Genomic DNA, 15,961 nt, shown 5'->3' with positions numbered 1-15,961 from the left:
TATTTGTAGCAACATTTAGTTTTATTTAACAAGGTCATGGAACAATCTTAGACAGACATCATGGATTTTCAAAAGAGTCAAAATTCGGAGACTTTCTGTGACACTCACAATCTTCAAGATAATCAGTCTGAGACTGGAAGAAAGAAATAGTATGATCTTGACAAGTTAAAGGAAGTTTCAAGCCTAGACACGATTTCAAATCAACATATGAACATGCTTAAAAACTATACGAAACTTAATAAAATCTAAAGTTTTAAGGAAAAAGAAGATTATGGTCTATTGCAACATATAAAATTGGGGCACACGTCCTTTACATACTTAAAACAGCTAGAAAAATCAGAGGTAATTTAATAGAAGATTCAATTTACATATTTCATATTAGCTTGTGATAAACATAGACTAGCTACAATGGAAAAATTAAAACTCTCAGAAGTAAAAGTCAGAGCATTTAAACCGTTAAAAAAATACATGTGAATACTATGATCAGATTTGTATCCAGAAAAAAACAAATTCAGAATTGTTTTGATAAACAACTATTCTTGATACGCCGAAGCATGCACAGTAAAGAACAAAGGTCTAGCAGGAAATTGCCTAAAATAATACCTTCAAAATGTTAGAAGGCTATTAGGCAGTGACAATGAAGTTTGCTTCAACAGGACAGATAATGGCACGGATTTCACTGGTGAAAAATTTTCAGAGATCAGAAAGAGTGAGAAAATTGTTGGTGAAGTCTCGCCACCACGTACTCCAGAGTTTAATAGTACTTCAGATTGTTGTAATAAGTCAATCCAATGTAAAATCAGAGCATTGATGGTTAACTCAGGTTTGCCAACCAGTATGTAGACTTTAGCTACTGATGTAGCAGTGCACATATACAACATAATTTCACATTCTAGTATTAAATTTCAAACCCTAATAAGCCAAATTAATAAAACTCAGAACGCCTATATCGATAAAATTAGACGTTCAAAGTGGTTAGCTTATGCTTAAATCCCAATAGCTAAATAAAAATTTGCAGAAAGAGCTTTAACAGCTATATAAGTCGACTATACGTTGACTGGTTACTTGTTATGGCATGCTGTAACAAAGAAATTTTCAATCTCTCGATACGTTAAGTTTAATGAAAAGATTGAACATGAAAAAATTTACAGAAATATGAAAAACTTAACAGAAAATAATTTGATGGAAGATTTAAAGTTTCAATCGGATCCAGATTATGACAATCCGAAAAATTCAGAGCACACTCTAGAGTCTGATCCTTTAAAAGCTGCAATTAAAGTAAAGAAAGGGCGACCAAACAAAAAAAAGTTGTTTAGACAACCAAGGTAATAGACACCAAAGTAAGAAAGCTACATATTAGTAAAGCCAGGATCAACAGACCAACGTGGTCCTACCTTAGGATGGTCGACTCCTGCCCTTGATGACATCAATTGTTTACTTAACATGTACACTTCAAAACAAGAAAATTAGTCCTGTACAGTAAAGCTTTGAATTCAAATGAGAAAAAATGCAGTGGCTTAATAATCATTTGATGGAGGAAAAATAACAAAACGGTGATATAAGTATTTGTGTGTTGATGATATTCTACTCGCTAGAAACTAATTACCTAGAATAAATGAAATCAAGTCCAGCTTAAGTACGACTTTACGAATGAGAGACTTGAGAAAACCTAAATATTACTTTGGCATGTAAATTTTCAAAGACAAAAATCAAAAGATTCTTACCCTCAAGCAATTAGAGTATATTAAGAAAAGTTTGATGCGATTCAATATGTATAAAAGTCAACCGCAGAAAACTTCCATGGTGACAAAATAACTAAAAAATGAGAAATTAAAAAACTCTGAGCACAATAGAGCAGAAGTAGAGCAGCAAACAGTTGCGCCCTACAGAGAAGCTATAGGAAGCCTCCTCTACCTAGCAGAAGTAACTAGACCAGATATATCTCTTGCAGTCAACTACTTGTCCAGGCGACAAATGAAACCCACTAAGCTGGACTGAAAAAAAAAAAATTTCCGTAAAGATTATTTTTTATCAAACTCTGACGGGAAATTTCGCATTTCCGTCCTGGTTTGAGGCTAGAAAGTTATGCATTCTTTACCAGGGTAGGAATTTTGTGGCACACTAACGTACTGCGCTGATTTCTCCTAGTTATTTTTTTATATCTGTCATCAGATACACATGTGTACATAAGGATATCCATTTCAAATGTGGATTGACATGTTCCAAAAAAAAAAAGTTCAAGGCACACTAATAAACGAATTATTTTCTTATTTAATATACCCTAAGAAATAAGAAAAAAATTATGAGCAGGCATTGAAAGGCTTGTGACACTGTGTTTTACCCCAGTAATGATTTTAAATACTAATTTTTTACAGTGAAAAAGACAGACTTAACTGAAAAATGTCAGAAACTGATTGAATCGTACTAGATTTAAAAAAGTCTAATTTTTCGCATTCTGTAGATGTTAAGAAACATTTATCTCCTCAAATCTATGTATTACTACGAAATATAAGTAATTGAGGCTGAATTTAGCCACCTTGAACTGCCCCATAAATTGCAGAGCCAAAAGTTGGTGTGAATATGTATTATTTTACCTCGAACATCCGCTTTTGAAGGTTTTCGGGGTTAGTGATAAAAAATTGGAGGTCTTATTGCCAGCAGGGGTAGTTTCGACTCCCCAAAATCAATCCCAGTTGCAATAAATCATTGAAAAATCCATAATTTGGCCTTCAAAACCATTCCTCAGAGGATTTTCAAGGTCGCTTCTACAGTTTCAAGGTCCACTTTTGCACAGGGGTAGTTTGAACCCTTAAAATTACTCCCACTTCCAAAAATTCCTTAAAATTCAACTATTTTACTTTGGAAACTGTTTTTTGGGAAAACATAGGAAACTTACTCGTAGATTATAAAATAAAGGAGTAAAACAGTATTAAAACTATCAAAGCACTTAAATAGATCTTAAATTTATGATTAGTGACCTCGAAAATTAATGAGAAACGATTTCTAAGGAAAAATTATAAATTTTTTAGTGATTTTTTGAGAAAAATAAGGATTTCAGGGGTTGATATTTCCCCTGCCCAAAAAAAAATCTCGAAATCGTGATGAGCGACCTTAAAAACTCTCTAAAAAATAATTTCAGAGGCCAAATTACAGATTTTTTAATTATTTACTGCAATGAAGGGTAATTTTTCGGGGTTCAAGCTATCCTTGCTTACGAATAGACCTCCGATTCATGATTTGTGGCCTCAAAATTTTTGGTACTGAAATTTATGGAGAGGCTTTAATTGGGTGAATTCCCCCTCAATTACTTATATTTCAAAGCTTGTATAAAGTTAAGAAAGTAAATGTTTAAAAACATTTACAGAATGTGGGAAAATAAGATTTTTTCTAAACCCAGTACGATTTAATCAGTTCTTGAAATTTTTCAGTTTAGTTTGGCTTTCTTACTGTAGAAAATAAGTATTCAAAATCTCCAGTGGAGCAAAAAATAGTGTCACAAGGTCTCAAATGAATGCTCAGAATTTTTTTTCAATTTCTGAGGGTGTACAGAATAAGAAAAAAATTGGTTTAAGTGTGTGCTTCAAAAATTTTTTTTTGTTTTTTTTGGAATTTGTAAATCCAAATTGAAAATAGATTTCCTCATATGTAGCTATAGTCAATGATAAACTATACCCTGCTGACAAAAACAAAAGCACCCGGATTATAACCTCAATATATATGCCATGCGAATATGTAGATTGCAGAGTGTAAAATTTATGATTTTAGCGAGTGAATGTTATACTCAACAATTAAAAATAGTTAAGTACTCAGACTCCATACGTCTGAGTTCTGTAAACGATTCTGTTAGTATATGAATGAAGTTTAAAAGCTTTTGTATTTGGTAATATACTATAGGTTTGTTTTGTTTTCAAGTTAATTTGTATACTAATATAATTTATATTATGCCAGTATAAAAGATTTAAACATTAATTTTTTGTGTAATTAAGGTTTATACATAATTAAACGACTTTTACTATAGTGGCTGTTGCATAAAGTACCAGGGTCACTATGTTTTGTTTTATATCCAGCTTGCTTTTTACTGTCAGAAAGTTCCTAAATTAACGAGCGCATGCGCGTTTATAATTAACGACAGAATGACTGCGAGTTGACGTTATATCAAATAAGGTACAAAATAACTGTTTTGGCATCGTAAAGTTGCTGCCAGGTAGAAAGAAAAATTGTATACACCACTTGACAGGAATATAGCACATTACTGTCCACGTAATTTCCACTCTTAGCTTTACTTTGGGTGGCAATGTACACGTAGACGAGAATGAACTATTTTCTCTACCTTTTAACGTTGTATACTATTTTACGTTCTTTGTATCATAAGCTCTGTGGTACAAGGAATATTCTGAAATCTCATAAATATTTCCTTCGATGCGATACAGAGGCTGCGTCCTCTGAATCAGATATTTAAGAAGGGTTTTTGCATGCAAACAAACAGTTTAGAGCATACGCCCATGAATATAGCTGCTCATGATTAGCAGGCTCACTGGAAGGGACTGTGGAAGAGGATTGCTTTTCTTTCTCTAATCTTAAAATCATAAGCAGTCACATGTTGTAAGGCATTTGTTGTCATGCAAAAATATTTATTTAATATTTAATACAGAGGGCGCAGCCTCCTCATTGGCTTCAAGGGATTAAGGTTGTAGATATTACTAACTCTATTTTGTGACTAGCATGTAGACAGAACGAAGACTTCCATGTTATGAAGAACCTGTTATATTTTTAATTTATTTTTAATTGCTCTTTTTCCTTTAAGAAACTATTTTTATATTGTGTGGTTATATATGAGTTGGTTTAATTATTCCAATTGTATGTCTCTGACAACTTATAAACAGGTTACTTTTTTAATGAGTGTGTAAGTGGTAGATCACAATGTACAAATTGATTAGATAAAATTAACTTAAAAAAACGAATAAATAAAAATGTAAGCAATTGATTTATCAGCAAATACCTACATATATCTATAAAGATTAGGGTAACGCAAAAAAAGGTGTCCAATTAGACGGAAAAAGCATACTTAGTGTAAAAATTCTCTTATTAAATAACTAGCATATAATTACATACAAGCAAAGAAGTTCATTGTTTTAACAAAAATGATGAAAAAGGAAATAAATAAATTAAGGAAATAGTAAATTTACCAGCATTGATAAAAATTAAAACAAAAAAAAAACGAGTTAGCGCTGCACGAAAAATCACTCACCTACAGTGTAAGTGCATGATTTTAAAACAATAATGTATGATCCTTATGAGCTACGCTTGCTTACGATGTAACTCCTGCCACACTACACGATAGGTAATGCAAAATTATGGTGCAACTGTGGTTACACTATACAAATTTAAAGTCTCTTGCCTTGTGTCCTGTTAGGACCGTGGCTTGAAAATATTGACCATGCAGTCAGATACCTGCACACACTATCTTAACGCTCATATTAATAATCCAATCTGTATTTAAACTACAGTTATTTAAATGCTATTCGAAATAATAAGCAAGATACAATTATTTAACAAGGTTAATTAGTATAAGTGCTTTTACTGATTCAACTGCGTTATTATTGCAAGCAAATGATAAAGTTGACATCTACATAATAAGAAGATCTTGAAAAATAGTGTTAAATTCTAGTAACTATTAAAAAAAAGAAAACGCGTGCATGACCATCAACATCAGTTTTTACAACATTGAAGCAGATGACAGAAGCAAAAAAAAGGGAAATCTTGTAGACATTTGCTAAAATCCTACTCATCATACTCGTCATCACTTTCTAATGATTAATTAGAGCCCAGCTTATAAGTGCTTCTTTTATTTTTAGGCCCAAATATTCCAAGAAAAATGCGAAACCACTGCGTCTTGTATTGCACTTTTGTTGTCACGCATATACATACACATACACATGCACACAGAAGCTGTATGGTCGTACGTAACAAACCAGTAGTTGTAAACTAATTACTAATATAAAAAACGGTTTCGTAAAGCTTAATTTTTAGTTATAAAAAAATGTAACTGTCCAAAAAAACCAGGTGCATAGTAAACCACAATTTTTAATTATCAATCATGAAGTTCTTATCTACAAGCTTTTTTAACACAACACATAATTAAAACCGTTATTGTATTTTTTTCTGAATGCAGAAATTTCTTACCACAAATAATTGATAGAAATAAATTAACAGCTTTTAGTTTTATTTTTATAGACAAAGACATTTTGTTTAGCTTCACTGTTTCTACCTAACACCAGGTTGTAGATTAGTGAAAACATATTCTAATTTTACAAGCACAATTCTGCTATTTTATACTGTGTAATCGAAAAATTTAACAATGTTTTTGGTAATGTTAAAGCATTATTATTAGATGTTATATTTCTTAACGAAACTACTTCGTGATTCTCCAGTAACTAAATAAGTAAAGATAAAGTAGAGTTCATAAGATCTCTAACTTTGCTAACAGTATGAATTATTCAAGAAGTGAGAGTTAAAACTTTAAAAATATTAGATGTTTGTTTTAGCAACGTTTTGTTGGTCTTAAGGCTAACGTTTTATTAGCCTTAAAGCCAACCTTATCAGGCTCAATCAATATCGTCATGTAACACGTACTTTATGTAACGATCATCACAACGATATAGACTAAGCCTGATAAGGTTGGCTTTAAGGCTAACAAAACGTTACTCAAAGAAACATCTGACATTTTTAGAAATCTCATTCTTACTTTTTGATTAGCTCTCACTGATCGTGTACTTATGCAGTCATAGTCAATAACTCATAGACCCAACTAAGAACAGAACTACATCTTCAACAACCAACAAAGTATAATAAAATATTTGAATTACAGTTATTCTTTATGTTAACACCTAATAAGAAAATAAATCAACGATCACTTAAGGACAATAAGTAGACACAACTGCCTTTCGATAAGGTAACACTTTAATGGCTTAGGTTTCGCCAACCTCATCAGGCCAAAAAAACTTATTGACTATAAATACACAAAATAACTTACAATGAAATACAAAAAGTTATAGTATAAAAGAAATAATAATGAATAAACAATTATAATAATTAAATAATTTTTATCAACACATAAGCATCACAAAAGTAGTTCGAGCAAAAATACACTCTAGTCATGTTTACGTCTACATTGAGTAATACCACAAGAATAACAGATATCAGACCACTAAGCACCTATCATATTTACAAAACTCTCCACAAAGGTGAATGCATTGTACCGAGCGTGTCAACGTCTTCTTTATTATTTAAAGTATTAAAATTGAAATTAACATAAATAATCTCTGACAACAGTCTTCTTTTGTAGTTAGGTTCCTTATTATATATAATCACAGAGTTCTAATTGAAATTCTATCTAAAATTACTTACATTCTCAGAAGCAACTCAGTTGTGTTTATATTATTTAGAATGTTTATCAACACAATATCTTAAATTTCTCTTTGTTTGTCCAATATAACTAGTGGGTTCATCGCCGAAAGAGAACTCATACACGACTTAAGTTGTTTTCTGCTTACCTGTTTTTTCTTTTCCTAATTTCATGATATTACGAAGAGGTTTATGAATCAATAGAAGAACACGGACATTATGTGACCTAAGAATGTTATAACACTAAAAAAAATTGTTTATATTATTAACAAATTCATCGTTTAACACTACAGAAGCTACAGGAAATTCAGAAGCGCAGTCCTAGGTAACTGTTTAATCGTTTGGCAAGCCAGGTATGGAGAGCAAGTGAGACCATACGTGATAGTATTAAATTGGAAGCTTTTCAATTGATCTCGCAAATCAGATCTCTAAACCATGAGTTGAAAGGAACGATCGATCTCACAGACAAGCACCTGCCTAAACATCTCTTTAACTTTGGTAACGAAGGCGAATGGGTAATAACGCCATCTTAATATAAAGTCAAATAATTTCGGAAGAAGGTTGGGACCGAAATGAAGAAGGTCATTAAGAGAAATACCGTTACTAGTTCAGGAGGAACCATTGAAGACAGTTCTAAGTTTGGTGGTCGAGCTAGATGTCTTGAGGACTCCGTGATGAGAGAGGTACCATTCAGTCAGAGATATAGTAGCTATAATGTTACCCAACTTTTTATACTCTTCCATAAACTGGGTGTAAGCGTCTTTTACAGAAGAATCCTTGGCAAATCGATTTTCTAATGAATTCTGAATCGAGACGGCTTGATGATGAGAATCGATCTGGAATTGAGGATAAATAGTAGGGTCCTCCTTAAACAGTAAATCTACAACGTAACGTTTATCTTCTTACCTACTAACTGTTCTTTGATAGAATTATTTGCAGCTTTCTTCTTTGGACGAGAGAGTAGACTTGGGGTGAGGTACTTTCTCCGTTTTCCAAAATCTTCGAACTTACTGATTGAGCTCAACACCTGATGTGTCACGTTGCGAGCTAACATTCAAATTAGCAGAATGTTCTGCTACAAAGCCAGATACGAGCCATGCCAGAGAAGTAGTGATGGCGATGGGATCGTCAACTCGACCCTTACGAATACCGTTTTCTAAAACAATTGCATCAATGTTGGCTCTCAAATGTAGGTCAATTTTACCTGCCCTTGTGTATTTAGGATCAGCTAGGTCTAAGCCAATTCAGTGGCCAAAATTACAATCGACCTTAATCAACGGTGGTTGGTAGGAAGAAACCTCATTAAAGACGAAAGCATCTACCTTAAACTCAACCGATGAGTCTAATCGAAATTGCATTTGGAAGTGGATCTTACTTGTATGAAAATTAATGGAAAACCCACCAGTTCCATGAAGCTTTAAGTAACTTTTTTCCTTTTTAAGGTTTGATAAGTCACACAACGAACGAGAGATTACCAAAACCTGCGAAGCTTGGTCGATCAGAGCTCTAGTAAACAGTCTAATACCAGTAGCTTCAATAACGTACGCTTTAGCAGAAGCTAGCAAAACTCCAAGACCTTTAGAGCTAAGAGTGTGAGTTTGATGAATGGACTCACTATTATCGTTAGACTCACAATCCTTTACATCAGCACAATTATTAGAAGAATCTGATGAGTCAATCTTTGGTTTGAAGAGATCAATGTGTAATAATGAGTGATGCTCCTTGCTACAGATAATGCAGGATTGATCAGACTTACAATCTTTAGCCAAGTGGTGACCAAAACAATTTTAACATAAACAAAATTTGAAAATCAGATCTCTTTTTTCATTTCACGGCTTGGACTTGAAAGAAGGGCACTGATAAAGGGGATGATGACTTTGACAATTAGGACAAGATGACAATTTTGATTCAGTAACGTAAGAAGATCTCTTTGAGCTATCCCCTTTAGAGGTACAGACCTGAGCCTTAACATTGAATGACTCTTATGTGATGATTTCTGACTTAATAAAATCTCTAACTTGGTATAGAGTGGGTGCGGCAATAGAATTACCTAAGGATCGTTGCCAATTTCGTTCCGTGTTATTATCAAGTCCATCAACTATCCAGGCGATGTAAAAATCAGCGGAACCTAAGTCTTTACTGAAAGTAACTAACGAATTAATTGAGCTAACGATCTCCTTTTGTTTGTGCTTCAATTCAGTAAAAGAATCCCAAACATTCTGATATTGCTGTTTAGTGACAGCAATACCTTGAGTTAAATTAAGCGTTTCTCCAGACAGATGCGCTTTCAAGTGGTGAAATTTAACGATCGCTCAAACATCTTCTCTTTAATGAACAAAAGCCCTAAACAGATCATGAAAATGTTCTCATTCAGAGTTATTTCCAAAAACTGAAGCAATTCAATTTTTGGAAGCGAAAAATTCGCTTTCGTAGCTGGAATAGGAGCTGAAGAAGCTGGGGGAAAGGAGGGTTAGGATCCTGTGGAAACGAACCAACAAATCCTAAAAAATCTCTCTTTACATTAGAATAAGCATCGATAATGAGATCATACAACTCTGAAGTAAAACACTTGTGGGTTTCATCTAATTCATCTGATTTAAGAATTTCTGAAAGAGCTAACTAAAGTTAGAAAGATGAAATTTCACTGCTTCTAAATATGAACGAGCTTTTCCTTTTGTCATATTAGCTTAACCGAGCTTCTTAAAAGTATCGAAAGAATTAACAATACTCTTGTGGCGTTTAAGCTGCTCATTGTAGAGAGCTTTCATGTTTTCTGACTATAATATAACTAATCAGCCTCAACTTACATTGTTGAGAACTCGACTGAGAAGCAAGAGCTAGATTAGAGAGAATCGAGCCAAGACTCAAATTAGGCTACACAACTATAGGGAAATAAACCATATAAACGATAAACTACAAGAAAATTAAATATCTATTTCGTTTCAACACAAATGACGCAGTGATGAATACTTCCTGACAGAGATGATCGGCTTCACTCAGTTAAACATCCACAACTTGATTTTAAATCAAACGTAGTACTTTACAATAGTGCTAGATTATTTTAACTCAAGATGAAATGATCGCAACAGTACGCAAACTAAAGTGATACGTTCAACTGTCATACCTGGATGTTATCTTACTTAGTAGACGACTTACAACTTATCCAGTGTGATGACAAGCAAACTCGAGTGTCCGTTAATGGGCAAGACCCCTTTGAGGTGGCGACAATCGAAGACACAGCTTACGATGGCTTGGTACAAAGGTGGCTATTGCGACTGTAGACGCGATGATTGCAGTGACTACTGACGTAAGTGATGACAGTAGTTACTTACTAAAATTGACAAATCGAACGTATATTAGTGAACGATAGTAATCTAATAGGAGAAGCACAGTCTCCGCTGGTGAGTTCATGTCTGCGAGCTTAATACAATCAAATTCAAAGACAAGAGTCACGCAACGCTATACTCTAATACAAGATTTACTTACACTATTATATAGAGCGGTGCGAGTAAAAGAGAGGTAACAAGTGCTTAAAATATACTATGCACCTGTATATCACTCCCAAATAAATTTTCACGTGTACTTTTTACTGAGATACAAAGACCAAAACTAATACGTATACCTATACGTATGCTTAACACAAAGCAAGCAAGCGAAAGTAAAACAACAACACGAGGCACTCAGCACGCACCGATCTACTATAACAGAGCTAAAATAAGAGAGACGAGTTGCCAAGGTCAAAGCAAGCCGAAGTAAGTGCTTTAAAGCCAACTCAAAATGGCTGCCACACGACACACAACTAAGTTAAATTATGAAAAGAGCCGTTTAACTAAGGCGACTTGCCCCGCTCCACCACTACAGATCTGGCTCGAAGGACTAATGTTAAAGATAAAGACATTAGTGAATAAACTGTATGATTTAAATTTTAATTACCACCGGATAAGTAGCAAGGGAAAGAGGGAAGATGAGGAAGTTTGTTACAATGACAAAGTCGTCTCTTACTTTATTATTATACTGAACACCAAGCTTAACGAAAACTAAAGTATTTAATATAAATTGACTTCTCTTTACACTTTAAAAGAAATTCAATATGAAACTCTTAGAATTTATCAAAGCTATTAAAAGGAAACTAATGCGACTCATAGCGATGCGTATAGCTAAGCGAGCAGACGTGAACTGGCTTTCAGAGCGCAAGAGCCTAGAAGTCTTACAGGCGCGTGCGCCCATACATTCATACAAGTACACACATATTATTTTATTCTCTCTTACTTGCTAGCAGTAGCCAGTGGACTACTTCACATAAGCTTACGATTGCGAGTATACTTAAATATCCAACATTCTCCCCGACTTTGCTAAACCGAAGGGAGAGCAACAAGAAAAATTAAAAGTCTTCAATTTAAACTAACAAAAATAGAATAAGTTTAGTCACTGGTTGCTCAAGAGTCGCAAGGGCTAAGCAAAGTTTAACAACGCAGACAAAACCATCTCTGTCAGGATATACCTCCACACATAAAACAGCGAGAAACGATAGAACGAACAGATTGCCTACCTCAAAGCACATAAAACTTCTGTCTTGATGTAGTGAGAATAAGCTGCGTACCTCTATGAAGTGTGAGAAGATAAAATTCATGTATTACAAGGTTAACAAAGTGATCACCTGGTTGAAAAAAGATGAGATGCTTGCTAAGGTTGATGAGGCACGATCGACTTAATCTACTGCCTACTCGAAGTAATCAATTAATTGGTACCGGTTTGAGTGGAAGAACAGGACTATTTCGAGGTGGAGTGACGACAGTCTTGCTTTCTCGGTTTGTTAGGTCCAGAGTATTCTCAAGGATTTTATATTCCGATTAAAAATACGACCTTTAATGAAACCAAATAAGAATAAATTCAGAATTTTCCAACTCATCGGAACTTAGAACGAGGCTTACGGTCACAAGAAGGAAGGTCTAAGGAAGTTTGTTACAATGACTAAGTCATCTCTCACTTTATTAATACACTGAACACCAAGTTTAACAAAAACTAATTCATTGAATATTAATTGACTCCTTTTTACGATTAAAAAAAAAGAAAACATAAAAATCTTAGAATTTATAAAAGTTATCAAAAGGAAACTCAAGTGGCTCATAGCGATGCGTATAGCTTAGCAAGCAAACGTGAGCTGGCTCTCAGAGCACAAAAGCCTGTAGGCTTCTATAGAAGTCGTACATGCGCGCGCACACATACATTCATACAAGTACACACATATCATCTTGTTTTATCTTACTCGTGAGCAGTAGCCAGCGGACTACTTTACATAAGCTTACGATCGCGAATGTACTTGAATATCCAACAGTCACCCCTTAAGAATGACTACTCCAACTTGTTTATCAATAAACACTTTAGGTGCTGTATCTGTGCTTGATCTGATAAACCTTCTTGTGATTCGGTCTCATTATATCCTCATGATTATAATTTAAAGCTGTTCATACCTATTCCATTTGTTAATAATCAATTGTTTTTTTAATGTAATAATCGCCTTGAGCCACAATATATACAAGTTTTTCATTGACTCATAAATCTCTTAGTAATAGCATTAAATAAGTAAAAGATTAAACATCTAAGCAGGATATGACTTGTGCCGTGTATAAGTTCTTTTGTGGCGATTGTTACACTAGTTATGTTGGACAAACAAAACAAGCTTGAAAACATCGTGTTAATGAACATTCTAAAGGATATAAATACGACTTAGTTGCTTCTGAGCATGTAAGTAATTTTATATACAATTGTAACTAGAACTCTGTTATTATTTATAACAAAGAACCTAACTACAAAAAAATGGTATCAGAGATGATTTACGAGTATATTAATGTAAATATAAATACTTTAAATAGTAAAGAAAACGTTGACATGCTCGGTATAGTGCACTCACCTTTGTGGAGAAACATTGACAGGCACCAAGCCGTCTGGTATCTGTCATTCTGTGCCCAGACATAATAAGACCATTACTTAATGAGGACGTAAAGTTGACTAGAATGAATTTTTACTTGAACTATTTTAGTGACGCCAATAAGTTGGTAATAATCATTTAATTTTTATAATTGTTGATTAATTAATTTTCCTTTTATATTTAAAGCTTTTGTACTTTATTGCTTAATTTTTTGTGTGCTTATAGTTTATAAATTATTTCGATCTGATAAGGTCCATATAGTTTGTGTTATTGTTGCTATTTCTTTAAACTCTAACCATGCTATCTAGTGTTGAATGTCTAATGCAAAAAACTTTATTATTCTAAATAAGGGTTTTTCAGACAAGATTTGTATCCTGTTTATGCAGCAAACGTTAGTTCTTATTATTTATCATTTTATATAGTTTAAAGACTTTTCATAGAATATCGTTCTTTTTTTAAATGACTTATGTTTTTACTTATGTACACTACAGTTAAAAACCGTCAGAAGTTTCCGCAAAAATCAACTGTAGATTTTAGCTTTACATAGCTCCTAGACTATACATTGATGTAACGTACTTTGGTTAATTTAATATTTAAACTTTTTTTCATAACCAGATGCTTCAAGTGTACGTAAGTTAAGTTTTTCATTAAGGTTTCTATATAATGTACTATTTCTGTTACAAACGATTAAGAAGCCTTATGTAATTGGATAACCATATTTTAAAAATTACATAAGTATTAAGTTATTTCTATCAAAAAAGTGTATTTTTTCCTAATACTAAGTACTTTACAGGGATCTGTTCAGATCAAATAAGCCAGAGCAGTCCAAATGACAATAATTTTAGTACATTGTGTTCAGAAAAGCCACGGTTGCAACGTTCAATGGTTCAAAGTAGGCGCACATTTCAGTTAAAAAAAAGTCGACGCAACAATATTCAGGTAACTTGGCTTTTTTTGCATATTTGTATTAATGGTTAACAGAAATCCCTTAGATAATGTAACATGTTATAAATAGAATTAACACGTCTATTCTTAGATAGGGCTGAAACGATATTCCTTGTATACCCATTTCCAGCAAAAAAATACCTCAACTTAGAATCTTTTTTATGTAAATGACGTGGCACTTAGAGTTGGCAACTATATTTTTTTTTAATTAACTAAAGTTGCTTTTAATAACAAAGAAACTGTTGTTAAAAAGCTTTTGTCGGTTAGTTTTATAATACCTAGCAATTAATTCTAAATATCGTAAAAAAGTATTTCTTATAATTTTATTAAAATTTTGAACGATTGTTTATGTAGTTTTTCACAAAATCTTATTAATTACGAAATGTCGTATGAGATACAAAAAACAGACTTATTAAGAAATTCAGTTAAAATTAAAAGTACATATTATAATTTTGCGTAACGTTTAATCGACTAATTAAGACTCAAAATAATGAGAATCTTATAAATACTTATACGAAAATTTGAAACCTGCGTCCCATGCCAATTGAACTCTTATTTTATCAGCCTAATGTAAGACAACTAAGACAAAGTTTTAAAAAACATAAGTGTTATGGTAACACATAACTTTTATGGTAAGAGCGAAGGTTGTTTAAATTTTATTTATCTTATCAATGGAAAATACTTTTATTAACTGTATATCAATGTGTTTATATAACGATATTTAGTTTTGCAGAGGATGATGAGGGCCCTTTGCACCAAAAGCTAAAATACATGCATCAGAATGAAAAGAGTAAAAATAAAGAAAAACTTTGAATCCAGTCAGTAAGAAAATGATTTTTATACACCTGTTTATGACACAGTTGTTCTACTACTTGAGTTTCCAAGGAGCCATCAATTCTTTTACACCGTAGATTCAGATTAGTTTTTATTTTTAATGATGACTAACTGTTTTGGCCTCCAACTCAGTTGATATAGATGAGCTTAAAAATGATTCTACTGCTCTCTGATAAACTAGAGATCTTATGTACTCTGCAAGATACACAAGCAATATTGATGCACTGATATCGACGCTGTTCAGTAAATTGGAGGTTATGTATTCTATGCACATCCGGATATGATTTTGCTTTTATTCCTATTCGTTTTTTAAATTTGCTTGAAATAGAAAATGCAAGTAAATTTTCATTTTAAGTCTTTAATAGACTTACTATCGAAAAAAGGACATGGGTGGTTTTAAAAGTTTTTACATTAAAGTGTCACTGTCTATATAGTTGACAATCAATAAATTTGTCTCTCGTAGAGTAACGTTAAATCTCTAATTCATAAGCACGCATTAGCACTATATTCCAACTTATTTGTTAAAACTAAGCTTGCGGTGTAAACAGCTTATAACAATTAAGAGTGAAAACTTATCTAAGCCTGCAGTACGAGAGAACGCAAGCCTTCTCGGTAGCTCAAGTGGTAGAGCAACTGTGTAGTCATCCGGAAATTGTTTATCCAAACCACACTTAGTAAATAGTACTCTTTAACAAATGAAAATAGTAATTTTAAATCTCGAGTATATTTGCCATAAAAAAAAAAAAAAAAACATGAAAGGTCTTAATAATGCTTACATAAAAGTGCAGCGATCTGTATACATGCCAATTAATATGATGATAAGTGGATCAACACTACTCGTGTACTTTA

At 33.0% G+C, this 15,961-nt stretch overlaps 1 protein-coding gene across 1 annotated transcript in view; it reads left to right on the top strand.

The window, feature by feature from the left end:
* The first annotated feature begins 14,130 nt into the window (after positions 1-14,130).
* The window catches only part of LOC149375772 (uncharacterized), a 158,637-nt gene continuing 156,806 nt past the window's right edge, over positions 14,131-15,961 (top strand). Inside the window, exon 1 of the mRNA XM_089595831.1 lies at positions 14,131-14,272. Coding sequence (XP_089451957.1) covers positions 14,216-14,272 — 57 coding nt within the window. The 5' untranslated portion in view covers positions 14,131-14,215. The remainder of the gene's footprint in view (positions 14,273-15,961) is intronic.

The sequence above is a fragment of the Copidosoma floridanum genome, unplaced genomic scaffold, assembly GCF_036245765.1.
Source record: "Copidosoma floridanum isolate Cflo_tuat_1 unplaced genomic scaffold, Cflo_Japanese_pri ptg000004l, whole genome shotgun sequence".
In the NCBI taxonomy this organism is placed as follows: Eukaryota; Metazoa; Arthropoda; class Insecta; order Hymenoptera; family Encyrtidae; genus Copidosoma; species Copidosoma floridanum.
This window is presented reverse-complemented; position numbering and strand designations above follow the sequence as displayed.